Raw genomic sequence first — 21,289 nt, 5'->3', positions numbered from 1 at the left:
ATACAGTGTAATGAAAAATAAATGAAAATCATTCACACGGGACAAGAGTGTGAGGTTTCGCCTGATCCGTAGCCGCCATTTTTACCTTCTCCGGGGCTCTGTGTTGTTGCACCTGTATTTTCCGTTAGAGACTAATCTATACAAAGCGAAAGAGTCTGGTCGTGCACATAAACAAAAGATGTACTCTTTTGTCCAGCTGGCCACTGTCCACCTTCTCATAAACAAATTAAACAAATACAGTCTTTTGCTGTATGACATGGTAAAAAAAAAGAAGAAGTCCTAAATAGATATTTATTTTAAAATAAAACCGTTAATACAAAATGTTACTGATCGGGGACTGAGTTTAATGTTTAATCTAACCAGTTTCTTAAAAATTGTTTAAAAAAATAAAATAAATTAGATCATCAATTATTTTATAGCTGTTTGGTAATTAACAGTGGTTTAAATTGAGTGTTATCAACTGGATTTTGACGCCTATAGGTTTCGTATATCGAGCATAGTGACATCAAAAAGTACAAACCAGATTTTTTTTTATCACATTATATTAAACAGCTCCCACGTTGTCCAGCTTTGTCGTTTTAGTTTGTGAAATTGGAATGGAAATGAAAATGCCGATAAATTACCAAAAGGTGCTTTTGCTAAAAGAAATAACAATACCCATTCCACTTGGAAAATGTGAAGGAAGGGCAGTTATCAATAAGATAAGGATGGAACTATGGCAGAAAAGATAGTATGAGGATAAGAAATGAAAAAATATTTCAAAAATGTGAAATACACTAGAAAGGGGAAACTGGAAGCAGGGAAGGGAACGGTCATTGATGGATATTTGGGGGAACAGATGGGCGGGGCTGAAGGTGTAGGAAGGAGACTAAGAGAAGAAGGAACTAGGAAAGCAATTTTTGTTATTTGAGAGAAACACAGCTGGTTGGGAGCTGATTTAGTTTGTTAATAACATGATGATGTACACACTGTACAGTAGGTGGTGGTGTGCACCTTTCAGCTGTCTGCAACCGCCTATTAACTTGAGAGAGAATGAGAGAGAGAACGACGTCCTCACTGGTTGAAAAGCCGTTTCAGTTTCCATGTCTTCAGATAACTTGACACTTCATTACTCTCTGCACGAAATTCAGGGAAATGGCATCGAGTGGTGAGGAAATCCAGCTTCCTTTACGAAGGAAAAGAAAGAACGGAGAGGAAAGTGATGGTGTCGCAGGAAAGAGGTACAACATTTAGTCAGGAGAGCCCTTCTGCCTGCTGTGTGAAAATTAGGCCTAAAAGTTCCCGATATACGTATTTCTTTTTTTTTTTATGCCTTATATCTTTATTTATTTTGGTAAATAGGCTGTAGTCAACATAACCTATGGCGTTAAATATAAAACAAAGAACAGCTTTGCAAGTATGTTTAACAGTCTGCTATTCTTCCTGCTCTGCGTTTGATATTATAATTAATCACCTTTTTGCCACTTGAAATGTCTTTATTGAAATGCTATGAGATATTTGTCAGGTGTCTTTTGTAAAACTGATTTTTAAATCTCAAAGAGAGGATACGAAATGATCGATCACGTTGCCAAAAAAAAGTTATGTTAGAGAACTTCCGGTCAAGATCTTCTGTCTTGTCAAGTTAAGCTCCGTCTTCACCTAGGAGAAGAGAAAGGAGAAAACTACGGGACACATTACTGGAAGCAGGAAGGGAATGATCATTTATGGGGATCATGCCAGATACATTGGGGTTCTCGTCGGTGGATGAGAAGGTTGCTTCCCTGCACCTTCTGGTCAGGGAACGATTCCTGACTGTTTGTGCTTATGCATCAAACAGTTCAGAGTAACCAGGCTTATTGAAGTCACTGAGTGGGCAACGACAAGGAGACATCGAGGAGCGTGACTGGGAGGAACGACCTGTCTAAACTGATCCCGAGCTGTGTTTTGTTTTTGGACTTTTTCATAAACCACAGTTTGTTTGTTTGAAAGGGAGAGTGTTTGTTAGTTGAACGACAGATACAGGAGGAACAAGGTGGTTTTTGTCCTGTTCGCAGACCACTGAACCAGCTCTTTATCCCCTCAATGATATTTGAGAGTGTGTGGAAAAGGCATTGGAGTGTCCCATGGGGGATGCTTCGGGAGTATGGGGTGTCCGGTCCATTGTTATTAGCCATTCAGTCCTTGTTACGGGAGCTTTGTCCACATTACCGGTGTTATGCCAAGAAATGATCGTCTGCCAAAAACTGATTTCCGGTATTTGCCAAAAACTGGTTGCTCGTATTTAAACTGCTATAAATAACTTGTTGGTCTATAATATGTGAGACATATGTCAAATATATGTATGTATGAATGATATCAGGTCATCTTGAACCACAAACAGCATTCTTGTAACAAGGTAGAAGCCGTAATCAGTTTTTGGCAGTGACTTTTATATATCCTTTATTTATCCAGTTAAAAATGTGTTTTTTAAGAGCAATCTGGCCAAGAGGACAGAAGATATTGCAACAAATATAACAACAGTTCTGTAAACATATTTTAAGTGGACAAAAAGGACCAGATTGGTTATAATGTAAGTACAATGTTATAAAGATACTTGAAAAACATGTAATTTTTACATTTTGTATATAACCCCTTTGTAAACCCTCTTCACTGAAGTCTATTTACCAACATACACAAAGAGATTACACATAAAAACCAGGAAGCACTGGAAATCAGGTTTTGGTAGGCGATCACTTTCTGGCACAACACTGGCAACAATTCGGACTAATTTCCGGTGGGTGCTGGACTCTTCCAGGACTCTTCCAGAGCAACTTTTTTATGTTAAGGGAATTTTCTCTGTCTGGGAACCGATTAATTGCAATATTGTCAGAAAAATTTTTGATGTCTGGGAACCTTTTTCGGAAATACTGTCACATCAGATTAGTTTAAAAACCAATTTAAAAAAAAACCTTTTCCTGGTTTCTTATCCTTTATCAGGTTGGAATCTTGTTTGGATCAGCCCACGGACTCAGTTACTTGTGAAGTCGTCACGTATACAGCGTCACCGCTACCTAGTAAGGTTACAAGTCTAAAAAGATCTGAGTTAAAGCTGGTATGTTGTACATTCTTGTACATGCTGTTTCTTGTTGTCTTCAAGAGAAACATTATGATGCTGACACCACTGAACCAATCACCTGCGGTCTTGAATCAATGGAGGATCTGTTGTCGTGGACAAGAAGTAAGGCAAACCCCTTCAGTGTGGCAGTTGTCCCCTTGGCACCTAGAGAGCCTCCTCTGGACCGTTGTCTGCGACGGACCTTGGTGTCTCATGACATGATGGGTGGCTACCTTGATGACAGGTATGAAGCGAGTGAGCCATGCCAACATGTGATACGCACTTTCTTTGTCTATGCTTCACGTTTCTGAATCATAAGATTCAGCACGGTGATTTCTGGCTAATCTTGCTGACAGACCTTAATGTGACACCTTGCGATATGATCACAGAGCACCCAAACCTTGTGCATGCTGACCTTATAAAAAGGGTTAAAGCCACTGGGGTAAAGGGTACAGCTAAAATTGTTGCCTTGGCAAATATCTATATTTAATTAGCTTGTTGAAATACAAAACTGTAATTAAAGTCAGATATTTGTCTGTCTTAATAATAGGGTGTGATAGTTTTCTTCGTATTTTAACATAGACTATCAATACAGCAGTTTACTATGGTGCTTTAAATAATAACCTTCTTCTGTCCGTGCATGTTAAGCACAAAAATGATATGTGTGGGTGTGTTATGGTGTTAAATCCTGATTGTTTGGTACTCTTACACAAGGACCACGCTGAATCAGCAGTCCTTGTATATTAGTCCTTTTCCATATAACCACTTTCAGTGGCATTTTTGCGTCATTTACCCTAACACCTGCAATCATGCTCAATGCTGATCGATTCTATACATGAACAAAAGCTATGTTTATGAGAGCCCTAGAAAACAAAGTGTCTTTCGCAATATATCAGCAGGCCTACGGTCAAAGTGGCATATTTTTACAATAATAATGAGCTGCAGCCAAAACAGCAGCGTGCGTGACAGGAAACAGGCCATGGAGCAGCCGAATAATTAAATTTGTGAGCTAGCGTTTGTGACGGGGAAGGCTAATACATCGACAGTAGCTGCTTCTGTCTCAGTGCAGACGGTCAGAAAACATGCAAACAGGTGATACAGAGCTGTTTTTGTCTTTTTTATCTTACCAACAATTTTTTTTTGAAAGCATAATTTCTTTGTGGCTTTAGTTAGCATAGTGTGTGTGTGTGTGTGTGTGTGTGTGTGTGTGTGTGTGTGCGTGCGTGCGTGCGTAAGCGACTGCAACAATATTGGACATATTCTCCTCTTATCATCTTTGCCACAAATAGTTCTTTAATTTACTTTGAAAAGATTTGGTCAACACAACTAATCCCCTGCCTTTGATTTAATAACTAAAGGGTCCACCCTAAAACCAGTGTATTATATTAAAATCTGTAATTATTCATTCTGAATTATTCTTAGACACTGCACCAGGTCATCCAACTGATTAGCTTCTAACTGGCTGCAGGCTGCCGCTCTGCCCAGTTCTGAGATCCATCAAGGGCCAGCCCACAAACTATGCCTTAGACCATGGTATAGCTACTTAAGAAAACTGCAGCAAACGGCAGTTTTGTATGCATGACAGTTTTTAGTGAGGCTCCATGCCGTAAAATAACCTTAAAACGCGTAGAGTTTCATTACTACTTTAAATTATTTTAGATCTGATTGACACATTTTCTTCCTCTGGAGAAAAGATGTCAGGTCACTTGTTCCCAGCTAGAAGAAAATTCGAAATGCTTGTAAATCCCAACACACATCCAGTTACAACCAACTACATGTACTGTAAATGCTACAGTTTGATACACCTTACCTAGAACAGCCTAAACTTGTGGCTTAAGCTTTTATTTCTTTGGTTTAAGTTCATGGAGATGTTGTTACAGTCACACTGTTGTACTGGTCTCACACAGGCTTTCTTCTGTTTCCCCTCTAAGGTTTGTTCAGGGCACAAATGCAGAGGCTCCATATGCTTTCTACCACTGGCAGTACATCGATATTTTTAACTACTTTTCACACCACCTGGTAACTATTCCTCCGGCTGTGTGGACCAATGCTGCACACAAACATGGAGTCATCGTTATTGGTGAGCAGAAAGTCTCAATAAAGCAGAACCAGACCCAGTTTAGTACGTCTGAAATAGCATCATAAATTTTAAATGTAGGATATACTAAAAGAAAAGGAGTATGTTGGCAGAAAGAGAAATGGTATCTTTTCTTGTCTTGAAATGTTAAACTGCTGTGGTCTACAGGGACTTTCATCACAGAGTGGATAAATGGAGCTGCGATGTGTGAAGACTTCCTGAAAGATGAGGAGTCGTACCGGAGAGTAGCTGATAAACTTGTCCAGATTAGCCACTGTTTTGGCTTTGACGGCTGGCTCATTAACATAGAGAACAAGCTCAGTGTGAGTAAAGCTTCTGTGCTCACCTCTAAAACAAAATGTTTAGGAAATACAGCCAATTTTTTAATCCATCTCCCAACCGGCACCAAGTTTTACCCCTAGTCAGCTCTTCCAGCTCATCCAGGGTACTCACAGGTGTTTTCCAAGCTAGCTAAGAGATATAATCCCTCCAGTGTGTCCTGTGTTTATTGTGGGGTTTCCTCGCAACACCTCATTTAGGAGGCATTGTAGACAGATGCCCGAATCACCTAAATTGGGTTATTTAGATGTGGAGGAGCAGCAGCTCCACTCCAAGTTCCTTCCTAATGACCAAACTCGTCATCCTATCTTGAACGGAGAGCTCAGCCACACTTCAGAGGAAGCTCATTTCTGCTGCTTGTGCCCTCATTTATGAACAAGACCCTCAGGTACATAAACTCCTGCACTTGATCAAGAATTTACCATAGCTTGGAGTGGCATGGATTAGGAGGCAGTCAGGGACAGAGTTCCTGATGATTACAAAGCCAACATATTGGGTGCCAGTGTAGCTGACATAATGAACCTGTGTTTACAGTTTTTCTCAAATGTTAAAACACAAAAGCCAATCCTGTAACCCAAATGACCAGTAGTCTAAACACATTTACTAAATGTAGCCACCATATTCCAGTACCATAAACACATGTCACATGAAGACACAATTCACAAAACACAACCCTCTGTACTCATAAATCTAAACACATTTTTCCTTGCTAAAACACATGTTGCAAAACAACTCTGCTCATATCCTCAAATGAAAGCCCATGTGATGCAAAATGCTTGCCACAGTCCCCAATCTTTGAACACAGGGAACACACCTGGCGTCATTCACTACACACAATGACTCAAAATTGAAGACACTTGTTGCTAATGCTGTACCCACATGTAAAAGCAAGTTCAGAGTGCACAGTATGCTGAAGGTTCCAAACAAACACAATGGATGAAGGCAGAGTCAGGGGAAGAGGAATTTGATGCAGAGGAGGGAGAAGAGCTGGCCCTGGAAGAAGAGGAGCAGGCCAATGAGGAAGAGGAGTTCAAATGAGAGGAGGAAGAGGAGCGACCAACGAGGAAGAGGAGAAGGCCAACATGGGAGAGGAGAAGGTCCAGGAGGGAGAGCAAGACAACCTCGCACCATCATTACGGACGAGATGCGAGCAACAGCTCAGCGACATGATGCCGCACAGTGATTGTGGTGTGTGTGTGGTGTGAATAACGTAAATAAAAAAACTTCACACCCTGTTCATGTTTTCAAGATTACTGTTGTGTGCAATAGATTCTGTTTTTGCATTGAGTTGTGTTACAGTAGTGTACGTACATGCAGGATTTTCTATAGATTCATACTACTCATATGAAACTCACAAATCTAAATGCCTAATCCTCTGCAGAGATCTACGACGATCCGTTACTGTATAGTTTCTAAAATATGCATTGGCAGTTATGAAACAAAGAACCTTCTCACAAATTGAGCATTGTGTTTTCAATTGTTTTGCTGTAGTGTGTAATGCTGTGTATAGTGTTTACAGTTTTGACAGCTTCGAGCTGCTCTCTTGGTGTGGGAGTTTGAGTTTTGCAGTGGGAAGGTGTGGTTGTGTTTATGTAGCTTTAGAGAAGGGTGTTGTGTTTGGACATTGGGGGACCTGGTGGTAACGTTTGTGACATGTGTTTTAGCATTTGAGAAAAACTGTAATGCAGTGGCAGGTTTGACTTCAACCGGATGCCATTTGTTCCATCTTCCCGCTCTCTCTGTCTCCAGTTTCTATTCTTAACTATCTAAAAAAGGAAAAAAGCCAAAAAAATTTTCTGTTTATTTTTTTAATAACACTTAAAAAAATAAACTGGACTGAGACGAATAAGTCATCTTTTACACAATACTTAATTGTATGTTGTAAATCTTAATGTACCGTTTTCCCAGAAATGGCAGCACCCTCTACATCTTTGTCAGTAGATGTAGAGGGGAAGGATTACAGACAGCTTTTATGCAATCTTATTGAAAACCTATTAAATCACTGAAAAAGCCACAGAAGCAAAAACAAATCCTACATCTGTCATTAATAACAGGCTGTGAGTATTTAGCTTTTACTCTACCATCTATTGGAGCAGATCAAAGAAATGATTTAATCATAAACAGCGGTCCCTCGTTTATGGCAGGAGTTACATTCTAAAAATAACTCGCGATAGGTGAAATCCACAAAGTAGTCAGCTTTATTTTCTACAATTATTAGAGATGTTTTAATGTAAAACCCCTCACTACTCACTATATACACTTTTTTTCAGACAGGCATGAACATTTTCACACTTTTCTCTCTTGTTTAAAGACTCTTAAAGTTCAAACCGTTGTAGAAAAATAAGTCCAGTAGTATAAAACGTTTCGTTGACATTGCCGTGTTTGTTGGGGAGAAAACGTACAAACACACAGTGCAGCACTTCAGAGTCACACTGCTAGCAATTGAAGATTTATGTAAATTTGACAAGCTGAACGCATTCTTTACTGGACAGGAGACACGACACGATTGACAATGGTCTACAGCCAATCAGCATGCAGAACACAATTCGCTGTGTATTTAAAAAAAAAAAAAAAAAGCATGCAAAATTGCACAAAAAAATCTGCAAAACAGCGAGGCCGTGAAAGGTGAACCGTGCTATAGCGAGGGACCGCTGTACTACTGATGTGTGCTTTGATTTGTGCTTACCTTTTGGGAAAAAGTAAACCGATTGCATGACAGTGTCAGTCTTTGCAGCTGTAGCAGATGGATCATGTGTGCTGCTCTCTGCTTACAGGAGGTTGCAGTGCGAAATGTGCCGCTGTTCCTGCGCTATCTGACAGACCAGATGCACGAGAGAGTGTCCGGCAGCCTTGTGCTGTGGTACGACAGTGTACTTGACAATGGAGAGCTAAAATGGCAGAATGAGCTCAACCAGTCCAACAGGTAGATTTAAAAAAAAACAAAACGTGTTTCCTTTATAGCATCTGATCAAAAACAAAGACTGAAAAAGAGAACTTTGGTCCACAGAAGTGTGTCAGACCTTTTAGATCACGATTGCTTCTAGCCTGTCAGTTCCTGGCAAACAGTTATGTATCCGTGTCAATATCTCCATACCAGGGTGTTTTTTGATGCTTGCGATGGCCTCTTTACCAACTACAACTGGAAGGAGGAGAACCTAGTGGAGATGAAGAACCTGGCGCTCCAAGACCGCCAAGCTGACATCTATGTTGGAGTGGATGTGTTTGCTCGAGGAGAGGTAGTAGGAGGAATGTTTGAGACAAATAAGGTAAGAAACTGTGAATTGTGTTTACCAGCTTGTGCTTGTACCGTGCAGCGTCTGATTTTGGTTGTCTGCAGGCGCTGGAGATCATTCGAAGGCACAACTTCTCTGTAGCCATCTTTGCTCCTGGCTGGGTATACGAGACTCATGAGGATAAGAGTGAATTCCGCAAGAATCAAGACAAGTGAGACTAGTGCAACATCTACTCTGTGAAAAAATCAGACTGTATTTATAGATGGGTGTAGGCACCATAAGTTGAAGGCTTTAGCCATCACTGTCTTGTTTTTTAACAGTGAGCAGCAGAAGTGAGATTGTGCACTGAGAGGCTAGTAACTTCTCACTTGTCAGTCCTTTTGGGCTCTAATGAGAACCATAATAGGGGGAGGAAGCTGAGAGCCTTTTTCACATTCAGACTTACAATCACTCCTTGCTGGCTGTTGGAGTAAATGCTAAGTTAAGGTTCTTGTGCATTTGCAACACTTCTGAGAACTGGACACAGCATCCATCTTTCAAATATAGACAATATGTGGGGCATGTTAGTCAGTGTAAAGACTGAGATGTCTGTCCTCTGTGCAGGTTCTGGGCTCTTCTGTCAAACTACCTGTACATCCACCGACTAGCCTCACCGCTCCCCTTCGTCTCCTCCTTCTGCCAGGGCTTTGGGAATGCCGTCTACTGGCAAGGACAGGTACTGAAGTAAAGCGTTATTTATGTATTACACTGCTTCATGTATTACCTTTGCATTACTCCCTGTGTAAATGCCAATAACAATATGACACTAAACTTTCTTTTGCTCACATTTTATTTAGAAAGCACTTTAAAATACCCAGCACAGGACCAAAGTGCTGTACAGAAAATAAGTTAAAAACAATAGAATAACAGAAGACAGCAAAAATAAATAAAACACATAATACATAAAAATTAAAACAGCCCTATATTAAAAAACAAGATAAAACAGCATAGAATCAACTAAAAACAACTAAAATAACACTAAAAATAAAAACCAAAATCTCACGTGGTGTCAAAGGCCAGGGTGAAGAGGTGGGTTTCCAGGAGTGATTTAAAAACAGGTAGAGAAGAAGCCTGTCTGCTCTCTGAAGGGAGATCGTTCCATAGGTTGGCGCACGATCTCCTCTATGCTCAGCCCTGGGTACATTCAGGAGCAGCTGATCAGCTGACCTGAGAGAGCGGGTGGGTGTATAAGGCTGTAGCAGCTCAGAGAGATAAGATGGGGTTAGGCTATGGAGGGCTTTAAAAGCAAATAAAAGAATTTTAAAATGAATCCTAAAAGAAATGCTCCTACATACTTGCACATATTTCTATCCTAATAAGGAAAACTTCCATAAGATATTTCTTTGAAGTTTTACCACAAAACTCACGGCAAAGTCAAAAACAGCCCTGGAGCAGTTTACAGGGCTGACAGTGATCTGAGTACACTTGGAACAAGGTGTGATTCTAAAAGCTGTTGCATCACTTCTTTTGTTTTGTTTTCAATCCCAGTCAAGTTTCATCTGCTTGGCTAGTGTGAAGGGGTGTGCTAACTTTGTGTTAGCGTCATAGATTGTGTAGAAAAGGGTTGATTTCTGAGGTGTTGTATAGCTTTGATGTACACTCCTTAAGTTGCTTTGCCATTGCTGTCCCGTCTCCCATTCTTCTAAACAGAGCTTTTCCTCACAAACAGAAGGTTTGAACAGCAGGTGGGTGGTCTTCTGTACTTACAGAGAGCTTTGTGACTCAGATGGCCTTATTTAGGGTGTCCCCCTCTGGTAATGATCTCACTGACATCACTATAGAGATAGAATAGAAGAAACTGTCTGAAGCCAAGACCAAGCTGAAGCCTGTGCTTTTGGATCAGAGGGCTTACTCGTGTAATATGAGTATTCACTGTTGTACTGGTAACAGTGAATACTGTCCTTTTTCTTTTTTATGTAAAGGAAAGACAATTTACATAAAAAAGAAAAAGGACAGTATTCACTGTTACCAGTACAACAGTGAATACTCATATTACACTTTACATTTTTTTATGTAAAGGAAAGACAATTCTCCTCCTTGAATCGCTACCTTATCGTGGTGGAGGGGTTTGTGTGTCCCAGGGATCCCAGGGGCTATGTTGTCTGGGGGCTTTTGCCCCCTGGTAGGGTCGCCCATGGCAAATTGGTCCTGGGTGAGGGACCAGACAAAGAGCGATTCAGAAGACCCTTATGAAAAGAATATCGAGGGAACAGTTTACCCTGCCCGGGATAGGGTTACCGGGGCCCCGCCCTGGAGCCAGGCCCGGGGAGGGTGCCTGAGGGCGAGCGTCTGGTGGCCGGGCCTTAGTCCATGGGGCCCGGCCGGGCACAGCCCGAAGAGGAGACATGGGCCCATCCTCCCGCAGGCCCACCACCCGCAGGAGGCGCCATAGGGGTCGGGTGCATTGTGTGCCGGGTGGCGGCCAGGAGCGGAGGCCCTGGCGGACTGACCCCCGGCTGCCAAGACTGGCAATAGGGAAATGGAATGTCACCTCTCTGGTGGGGAAGGAGCCTGAGTTAGTGCGTGAGGTTGAGAGGTACCGGCTAGATATAGTCGGGCTCACCTCTACGCATGGCTTGGGCTCTGGAACCAGTCTCCTGGAGAGGGGCTGGACTCTGTCTCAGTCTGGAGTTGCCCCTGGTGAGAGGCGGCGGGCTGGGGTGGGTATCCTAATATCCCCTCGGCTTGCTGCCGGTACGTTGGGGTTTTTCCCGGTGGACGAGAGGGTTTGTTCCCTGCGCCGAGTGGCAGTTCGGAGTACCCAGCCTTCTTAGAGTCCCTGGGGGGGGTGCTGGAAGGTGCTCCACCTGGAGACTCTGTTGTCCTGCTGGGAGACTTCAATGCTCACGTGGGTAACGACAGCGAGACCTGGAGGGGCGTGATTGGGAGGAACGGCCTCCCTGATCTGAACCCGAGCGGTGCTTTGTTATTGGACTTCTGTGCTAATCACAGTTTGGCCATAACGAACACCCTGTTCGAACATAAGAGTGTCCATAAGTGCACGTGGCACCAGGACGCTCTAGGCCGTAGGTTGATGATCGATTTTGTAATCGTATCACCAGACCTGCGACCATATGTTCTGGACACTCGGGTAAAGAGAGGGGCTGAGCTGTCAACTGATCACCACCTGGTGGTGAGTTGGATCAGGTGGCGGGGGAGGACGCTGGACAGACCTGGTGCACCTAAACGCGTAGTGAGGGTGTGCTGGGAACGTCTAGCAGAGGCCCCAGTCCGCGAGATCTTCAACGCACACCTCCGGCAGAGCTTCGACAGCATTCCGAGGGAGACTGGGGACATTGAGTCCGAATGGACCATGTTCAGCGTCTCCATTGCCGAAGCTGCTGCATTGAGCTGCGGCCAAAAGGTGGTTGGTGCCTGCCGTGGTGGTAATCCCCGAACCAAATGGTGGACACCAGAGGTGAACGGAGCCACCAGGCTGAAGAAGGAGTCCTATCGGGCTTGGTTAGCCTGTGGGACTCCGGAGGCAGCCGACAGGTATCGACAGGCTAAGCGGAATGCGGCACGGACAGTGGCTGAAGCAAAAACTCGGGTGTGGGAGGAGTTCGGAGAGGCCATGGAAAAAGACTTTCGGACTGCCTCGAAGAGATTCTGGCAAACCGTCAGACGTCTCAGGAGGGGAAAGCGGTGCTCTACCTACACTGTGTATAGTGCTGGCGGAGCGCTGCTGACGTCGACTGAGAAAATTGTCAGGCGGTGGAAGGAATACTTCGAGGACCTCCTTAATCCCACCGACACGTCTTCCGAGGAGGAAGCAGAGTCTGGGGATGAGGGGAATGACCCGCCAATTTCCAGGGGCGAGGTCACTGAGGCAGTTAAACAACTCCTTGGTGGCAGAGCCCCTAGTGTTGATGAGGTCCGCCCCGAGTTCCTGAAGGCTCTGGACGTTGTAGGGCTGTCCTGGTTGACACGCCTCTGCAATGTTGCGTGGACATCAGGGGCAGTACCTGTGGACTGGCAGACCGGGCTGGTGGTCCCCATCTTTAAGAAGGGGGACCGGAGGGTGTGTTCCAACTACAGGGGGATCACACTCCTCAGCCTCCCTGGGAAAGTCTATGCCAGGGTGCTGGAAAGGAGAGTTCGTCCGCTAGTCGAACCTCGAATACAGGAGGAACAATGCGGTTTTCGTCCTGGTCGCAGAACACTGGACCAGCTCTTTATCCTCTCAAGGGTACTTGAGGGTGCATGGGAGTTTGCCCAACCAGTCTACATGTGTTTTGTGGACTTGGAGAAGGCATTCGACCGTGTCCCTCGGGGTGTCCTGTGGGAGGTGTTGCGGGAGTATGGGGTGTCTGGCCCATTGCTACGGGCCATTCGATCCCTATACAACCATTGTAAGAGCTTGGTTCGCATTGCCGGCAATAAGTCGGACTCGTTCCCGGTGGGTGATGGGCTCCGCCAGGGCTGCCCTTTGTCTCCGGTTCTGTTCATAATTTTCATGGACAGGATTTCTAGGCGCAGCCAAGTGGCGGAGGGCTTTCGCTTTGGTGGCCTCAGAATCTCATCTCTGATTTTTGCGGATGATGTGGTTCTGTTGGCTTCATCGGTTCGCAGCCGAGTGTGAAGCAGCGGGAATGAGGATCAGCACCTCCAAATCTGAGGCCATGGTTCTCAGCCGGAAAAGGGTGGAGTGCCCACTCCGGGGTCGGGGATGAGTTCCTGCCCCAAGTGGAGGAGTTCAAGTATGTCGGGGTCTTGTTCGCGAGTGATGGGAGAAGGGAGCCGGAGATCGACAGACGGATTGGGGCTGCAGTAATGCGGGCGCTGCACCGGTCCGTCGTGGTGAAGAGGGAGCTGAGTGTAAAAGCGAAGCTCTCAAGTTACCGGTCGATCTACGTCCCTACCCTCACCTATGGCCACGAGCTGTGGGTAGTGACCGAAAGAACGAGATCACGGATACAAGCGGCAGAAATGAGCTTCCTCCGAAGGGTGGCTGGCCTCTCCCTTAGAGATAGGGTGAGAAGTTCGGCCATCCGGGAGGGACTCAGAGTAGAGCAGCTGCCGCTCCACATCGAAAGGAGCCAGCTGAGGTGGTTCGGGCATCTGACAAGGATGCCCCCTGGGCGCCTCCTGGGTGAGGTGTTCCAGGCATGTCCCACCGGGAGGAGGCCCCGGGGCAGACCCAGGACACGCTGGAGAGATTATATCTCTCGGCTGGCCTGGGAACGCCTTGGTGTTCCCCCGGATAAGCTGGAGGAGGTGGCTGGGGAGAGGGAGGTCTGGGCCTCTTTGCTTAGGCTGCTGCCCCCGCGACCCGGCCTCTGATAAAGCAGATTAAGATGGATGGATGGATGGATGGATGGATGGAGACAATTTTGCATATCAGGTGATAATTTAAAAAACAAACAAACATCATCAACAGTGTAATTATTTATTTAAAGAAGACAAACTCCAGAATTAGTCTGTGAAAAACAAAGTACACTTCTTGTTAACGTCTTGAACCACTTTCAGTTATTCTGTTGTAGATTTACTTTGTGTGTTTAAGATGATCGGTTATCGCCCAGACAGCCGGACATTTGACTCTAGACTAGTTTAGTGTACGGAGGAGTTCAGGGTCAGCAGGGTGTCCGGGTCCCATCCTCTGAAAACCAACCTAAACCGTCATCTCTGCACCACCTTGCTCGTTAGTTGGTATGAGGTGTTTGTTTTCACATGTGGTGCAGGCACCTCCCCTTGTGTGTCCAAAGGACGTTATTCCACAAGTCTTGTGGTTTGTTCAGACACAACAACTTTGCAAACCTAAACCATGCTGCCGTCTTCTCATGTTCAGAGAGAAGTGGACTTTTCCTACAACCATTGCAACAAGCCAGTCTTATTCTAATTGTATGGTCATGAACTTTAACCTTAACATGCTTACAGAGGTTTGTAACATGTAATGTTTTACAGGTCATCGTTAAGCTGTAAGCAGCTGAAAGCTTACCTGTTACTCAAAAGTTTACTTGTCAAACCTATTAAAGTGTACTATTTGCTTTATTAGTTTATTAACATTGTTTAAAAATGTGCAGAGTAATTTTGTATTTTTTACTCTTTTTTTTTTTTCTGTATGTAGCATGAGACAAATAGCAGCTGGTTCAACCTGACAGCCCAGGAGATTCAGCCTTTGTACTACCACCAGACTCTAGGGGGCCTCGGGTGGCTGAGAAGCTCTGGCTGCCCGAAGGACGCCTGGAATGGAAGTTGTTCGCTGCTGCTCGACGGACTCATCCCTGCAAGCCACACCACTCCAGTTTGTGCCAAGTGTGTGGGTTTGTTTGATTGAGGCTTTATTTTGTTTTAGTTTCTACCTTATTTTCACATAGAAAACTCAGAACTGCAGTCTAAGGCACATATGGAACAGCTCATTTCTCTTTTTTTTTTCCTTGATTCAGGATCTTCTCCATCCATGTACCCCTGCCGTCCAGTACACTGGTGAGCCTCATCTACAAGGCGTCTCCTGAGATCGCAGTCTCCTTGGAGCTGAAGACGACTGATGCCAGTCAGTGCACACACGTCGATGTCCAGGAAATCCAACGTGAGTTTCTTAAGACCCTTCAAAAAATCTTTTTGAATCACCACCATTAAGCCTGACAGGGAATCACTACTCATTTCGCACAGTCAAAACCCTCTCTGCTTTAGTTTGGTTTACATTATAGTTGAGAACATTTAAGGAGCAGACTAATTAAAAACTGACTGATTTTCATGTGTGAAATTAAGTTTGTACGGCTGTTGGTTGTTTTTATAAACTGTTACCTTATTGAGTTTCATTATAGACAGTTTACCCAGCGAGTGCCTCTTTAAAAACGAGAAAAAGGACCCTTCCTTTGGTGAGTGGTGTAGATATTTAGACTTTGCAGTGTTTCAATCCAAACTATATGAAATTACTATTCTTCAATGGCTGGAAACTATAGACTGTATACAAAAGATGGATTAAGAGACTCATCCATTGGTTTCTGGATTCCACAGGTTAAAACCTCAGCGTTGGCACTGAGCTGTTTGAATATTAAACTGTATGATTGTGAGAATAGTCTGGCTTATAGACACTCTAAGCAAAACTCTTGCTTAAATCAGAATAATTCCATTTCTTTAGAGATATGGGTTTTTTTGCTTTTGACGCCTCAATTCTCTTGTGATTTCTCAAAGAGACGGAAGGCAAAATATAGAGTTTGTCAAAAGAAGTGTTGCAGCGATGTTCTGGATGAGGAAAATGTGTTTATTGAACATTACAGTGCGCAAACCTGTTCTGGCAGACCTGCAAATAAAGAACTTTAAACATGTTTACAGCACAGTATGGGCACTTCGAGGCCATTAGGTCTCATACAAAAACCAATATTCAATAAACAAAACCTTTGTAGAGCCATCCTATTGGTCCCTAATTCCTTTAGCAGCACATCATCCATCCAGAGTCATAAAGGAGTATCCTCATGATTTAGGCCATTTAGTACGTTTGTTTAACTTAATTTTTAACTGCTATTAAAAAAATCTAACACTGGGATAAATAAAACATTTGTTATCTTATTTTAAGAAGAACAAAGAGCCCAGCAACAGATGGTGTGGCCCCCACAGAGCCCTGATCTTAACACCGGGGATTATGTCCGGGGTTGCATGAGGAGACATAAGATACTGACATTTTAAATCCACAGAAGAACTGTGGCAAGTTCTCCAAGATGCTGATCAACAGGCCTTAAACAGTGTGCTGAGGTGAACTGGTGCTATAAAAGGCACCAGTACATGTTGTGTGTGTGTGTGTGTGTGTGTGTGTATGTGTGTGTGTGTGTATATATATATATATATATATATATATATATATATATATATATATATATATATATATATATATTAATGTCTCAATTTATTACATAGTGCTGTTGGTCAGGCTTAGGGGCTTTAGTTTCACACAGTTGCTGATACTTCATCATTTATTGAAGGTTTGTGATCCTGCCTCCAAATCACACAGCAAGTCGAGTCGTTGTTGGGTGTTTTTGTGTGTCTATAGTTAACAGTGTATCCCCTGAAGTACTGGATGACGAGCACCAGTTAGTGAACAAGTTCACTCAGCTATGTGGAAACTTGAACCACAATGGTTGGACCATGAGGTGTGTGGAGCACTAACAGTTGAGTGATTTTAATTTCTCCAAAGAGTTGAAGTTCTTGGACTTATTTTTTTCCCCATGTTTGTGAGCAGGTGTTCACAGCTGGAGCTTCACTGCTGCACTCTTCGAGAAGTTTGTGTGAAGATCGAACGCATCGGACAGCCTGAGGACAGGCCTTTCAGCTGCAGGGTGGGAGAACTCATGGTGAGACAGTGGGAGCAAGTACTCCTCGATGTATTACTCTGTGCCTGCTGTTAGAGATTAGAATGTAAGCTTGGATCCATAAATAATAATGATAATACATTTTATTTATAGGTGCCTTTAAAGACCTTTAAGGTCACCTTACAGTACGACAAAATAAAAGCATAAGGTAAACAACAAAAAAAATAAGCCCTACACACTGGGCTTGTGTGGGGTTATTTTGTGGTATTTGGTACACATTTTATTAGCCACACATGACATGAAGACAAATGTAAAGTTACTGATAAATATGTTTATTCCAGTCCACTTGAGATTAAACTGGGAGAATACACTCCAAGTTTGAAGCTGATTAAATGAACAGGTTTCAAGACAGACAAAGAAATGATGGACAGAGGTTTTTTGCCAACTATAACAATATCAGCAGTAAGGTTACCAGTTTTCTTTGAGAAGTAATCTATTCAAAATTTGAATTTAAATCTGGTTCTAGCATGTTTCTTATTCGTCTCTTTCTACAAGGTCTTAGATGTAGCTAGCCTGCAGGTGCCCCCAGACAGGATTCACGGTGTGTGCATTGATGACGTGGTGTGGCTGCGTGGGGCTGGAACCTCACTCCTCAACGCCACTCTGCGCTGGGACTACCCTGGCAACCTCGTACGTCACTTCAAGGTGTACTGGCGACAGCTGAGAGGACCTCATCCCAGCATCCCCCCCGGTCAGTTGGTTCTGGTGGGTCGCTCGTATTCCAATTTGTTCAGGGTGACGGAACTGAGAGTGCCAGAACCTCCTGGCCTGTTGGAGCTGGTGGTGGAGCCAGTGATCAAGATGGGTTTCCCAGTCCCAGAGAGCCACTGGGGAAGAAGAAGCCTCAGCTACACAAAGGATTCCTCGAAATGAATTTTACACAAATACCAACCAGTAGCATCTTCATTTACTCTCATGCTACGACTGTTACTATCACACCTGTGAAGCAGAATGTGGAGAAATGCCTTAATTTGTTTCAGGATCAGTGTGCATCAGTGATGTAATCACCAATCTCGTCCCAGTGTAGTAGAAGCTTAAAGAAACATGTCAAACATCTTGTGAAATGTGAATTGAGGCTGTGTAAGTATACTTATGAATACAGCTTTGTAACATTTTACATCCTGTTTAAGATCTAGTTATTAACAAGAATGTTCAACAATAAAACTGGATAACTAAAGGATATTTTCAAAAATTTAAATTGAAGGGATAAAAGCAATATGTAACCTGTACGAAAATGCAAATATGATCCATATTTGGGTCAAATAAGTCTGGTGTCTGGGCATTCCAGACAAGAAAAGAAAGAAAGAAATTTGTTAAATTTGATAGTTTTGATCAGTTATGTGTAAAGCCAGTAGCATTCTAAACAAAAGAAAGGTGCACCTTACCCTTATACAGCCCACACAAATATATCAACAGCAGTGATCACAAAACGGTGTATAACTGAAGGCAGTAGTGAGATCTTTAACCAGGTCTTCCCATTAACACCTGACCTGGCCAGAGGGTCAGTCAATGAGCTCGTCAATAGCTTCAATGCAAAAATGTTAAATGTAATGGACACAATTGCTCCCATTAAGGTGAAGGTTATCTCTGGAAGGAAAAAGTCTCCATGGAGAAACTGAGTGTAGGAAAGCTGAGCGCAGATGGAGAAAAACAAACCTCCAGGTTCATTATGACATCGATAAAGAGAAACTTCACAATTATAATTTACAACTGAGGAGTGCAAGAAGGTCCTACTTCTCTGACATTATCACTAAAAACAGCCATAATGCTCGGGTCTTATTTTCTACAGTTGACAGGCTAACAAACCCTCCTGTGTCAGTGGCAGCTGAACTTCATTCAACCATGGCCTGCAATGACTTTGGCAAATTCTTCACAGAAAAAATCCAAAAGATTAGACAAGCAATTGGTACATCAACAGCAGATCCAGAATATGTACTGTGTCCACCATCAAACAGTTTCACCCTATTAACAGCAAAGACCTGGAGGACATCTTAGGTCAACTGAACTCCTCCTCTTGCTGTTTAGATGTCCTGCCAACAAGTTTTTTCAAAAAGGTCTCAAAGACTTTAGAGTCAGACCTGTTACAGATCGTCAACTTTTCTTTAATGTCAGGCGTGTTTCCAGAATCACTAAAAACTGCTGTAATAAAACCTATACTGAAAAAGGACAATCTTGACAAGACACAAATGAACAACTACAGGCCGATCTCAAATCTCCCATTTTTAAGTAAGATCATTGAAAAAGCAGTTTCTCAACAGCTCAATTACTTCTTAAAACAGAATAACTGCTATGATGCCTTCCAGTCAGGTTTTAGACAGAACCACAGCACTGAAACCACTCTGACCAAAGTGTTTAATGAAATATGTCTGAATACAGACAGTGGAAAAATGTCAGTCTTAGTTTTACTGGATCTCAGTGCAGCATTTGACACAGTTGACCACAACATATTACTGAAACGACTGGAGAACTGGGCAGGACTTTCAGGAACTGTACTAAACTGGTTCAAAACATACTTAGAAAACAGGACATACTTTGTATCAATAGGTAACTTCACATCTGAGCAGACAAGTATCACATGTGGAGTTCCCCAAGGTTCCATCTTGGGACCCCTTCTGTTTAACATTTACATGCTCCCACTGGCACAGATTATAAAGAACAACAAAATAAACTATCATAGCTATGCAGATGACACACAAATATATATCACAATGTCACCAGGAGCCCGAGGCCCTGTACAGGCTCTTGGTAAGTGCATTGAGGAAATTAATGACTGGTTGTGCCACAATTTTCTCCAACTAAACAAAAACAAAACTGAGGTAATAGTCTTTGGCGCCAAAGAAAAACGATTACAGGTCACCAGAGAACTTCAATCTATACATCTAAAAACCACAAACCAGGCGAGAAATTTGGGTGTAGTTATGGATGCAGACCTAAACTTAGAAAAACACATTAAGACAATAACAAAGTCAGCTTACTATCACCTCAAGAATATTTCAAGGATAAAAGATCTGATGTCTCAACAGGACCTGGAAAAACTAGTCCATGCATTCATCTTTAGTAGGCTTGCTTACTGTAACAGCATCTTTACAGGTCTACCTAAAAAATCAGTCAAACAACTACAGCTCATTCAGAACTCTGCTGCTCGAGTCCTCACTAAGACCAAAAAAGTGGACCACATCAGTCCAGCTCTGAGGTCTTTACACTGGCTGCCTGTCCGTCAGAGGATAGACTTTAAAGTTCTAATACTGGTCTATAAAGCTCTGAATGGTTTAGGACCAAAATACATCAGTGACCTCCTGACCCAGTATGAACCTTCCAGATCCCTCAGGTCATCTGGATCCGGTCTTTTATCAGTTCCCAGAGTCAGAACCAGACACGGAGAAGCTGCATTCAGCTTTTATGCTCCTTATATCTGGAACAAACTCCCAGAAAGCCTCAGATCAGCTGAAACACTCAGTTTATTTAAATCCAGGTTGAAGACTCACCTATTCTCAGCTGCATTTGAATAAAGCACCAAATCCACACTTTTAAGCTTAAATTTCAAAACTAACATTTTAACTACTGATTTTATCTATTGTTCTGATTTTATCTGTTTTGATTTTATATACTGTTTTGTTTGTTTGTTTGTTTGTTAATTAGTTAATTTGTTTGTTTGCTTGTTTTAATCAATTTTAAACCATGCTTTTTATTTGTTTTTGTTTCTAATGTCTCTGTAAAGCACTTTGAATCACCTTGTTGTTGAATTGTGCTATACAAATAAACTTGCCTTGCCTTGCCTTATACTGTTTTATGTCTTTGTCTGAATATCTAATCACAGTCTGTATAAGTGAATACAATCAAATCTACAGCCATGCTAACTGCTATAATAACTAAGCTAATACAATGCTAATATTAGCATGCTAACATACTATGCCGGTATCTTTTTATCTTTTATTTATATATTCTTTGATACATCTTTTTTTTTTCTTTTTTTTTTTTTTGCCTGTCCCGTTTGGCTCTTTTGCATCAGAATTATTGTCTAAAGGCAAAGAAAGATGCCCAACGGATTTACTTTACCAAATTGACCATCCCAGCCTTGCCATAATGGTCCATTTGATTCACCTTTTATTGTTTATTTTATTTTCACTTACTGAATACTGGGGGAAAGAAGGGGAGAAAGAAAGAGGGAAAGAGAAACAGCTGAGAAGAGGGACGGGGGAGAAGGGCACAAAACAAAAAC

The 21,289-nt window shown here is 42.7% G+C and overlaps 1 protein-coding gene across 1 annotated transcript; it reads left to right on the top strand.

The window, feature by feature from the left end:
• The first annotated feature begins 854 nt into the window (after positions 1 to 854).
• engase (endo-beta-N-acetylglucosaminidase) lies at positions 855 to 20,841 on the top strand. Its single transcript, XM_080904608.1, has 14 exons — positions 855 to 1,220; positions 2,956 to 3,032; positions 3,116 to 3,317; positions 5,005 to 5,153; positions 5,319 to 5,473; positions 8,264 to 8,412; positions 8,587 to 8,755; positions 8,827 to 8,933; positions 9,326 to 9,437; positions 14,829 to 15,016; positions 15,148 to 15,290; positions 16,752 to 16,851; positions 16,941 to 17,052; positions 17,566 to 20,841. Exons 1-14 carry the CDS (start codon positions 1,135 to 1,137, stop codon positions 17,941 to 17,943), a joined length of 2,127 nt encoding a protein of 708 aa, XP_080760734.1. The 5' UTR covers positions 855 to 1,134; the 3' UTR covers positions 17,944 to 20,841.
• The last annotated feature ends 448 nt before the right edge of the window (positions 20,842 to 21,289 follow it).

Source organism: Rhamphochromis sp. 'chilingali' (assembly GCF_963969265.1).
Source record: "Rhamphochromis sp. 'chilingali' genome assembly, chromosome: 15".
NCBI lineage: Eukaryota > Metazoa > Chordata > Actinopteri > Cichliformes > Cichlidae > Rhamphochromis > Rhamphochromis sp. 'chilingali'.
The sequence above is the reverse complement of the archived record's forward strand: the minus strand, read 5'-3'. Positions and strand labels throughout refer to the sequence as shown.

Excerpts from the sequence above, each read along its gene's own strand:
- engase (XM_080904608.1), top strand. The coding sequence starts at position 1,135 with ATGGCATCGAGTGGTGAGGAAATCCAGCTTCCTTTACGAAGGAAAAGA. Across the intron at positions 8,934-9,325 it reads TTCCGCAAGAATCAAGACAA|GTTCTGGGCTCTTCTGTCAA; the intron begins GTGAGACTAGTG and ends TCCTCTGTGCAG. Across the intron at positions 15,291-16,751 it reads CGATGTCCAGGAAATCCAAC|TTAACAGTGTATCCCCTGAA; the intron begins GTGAGTTTCTTA and ends GTGTGTCTATAG.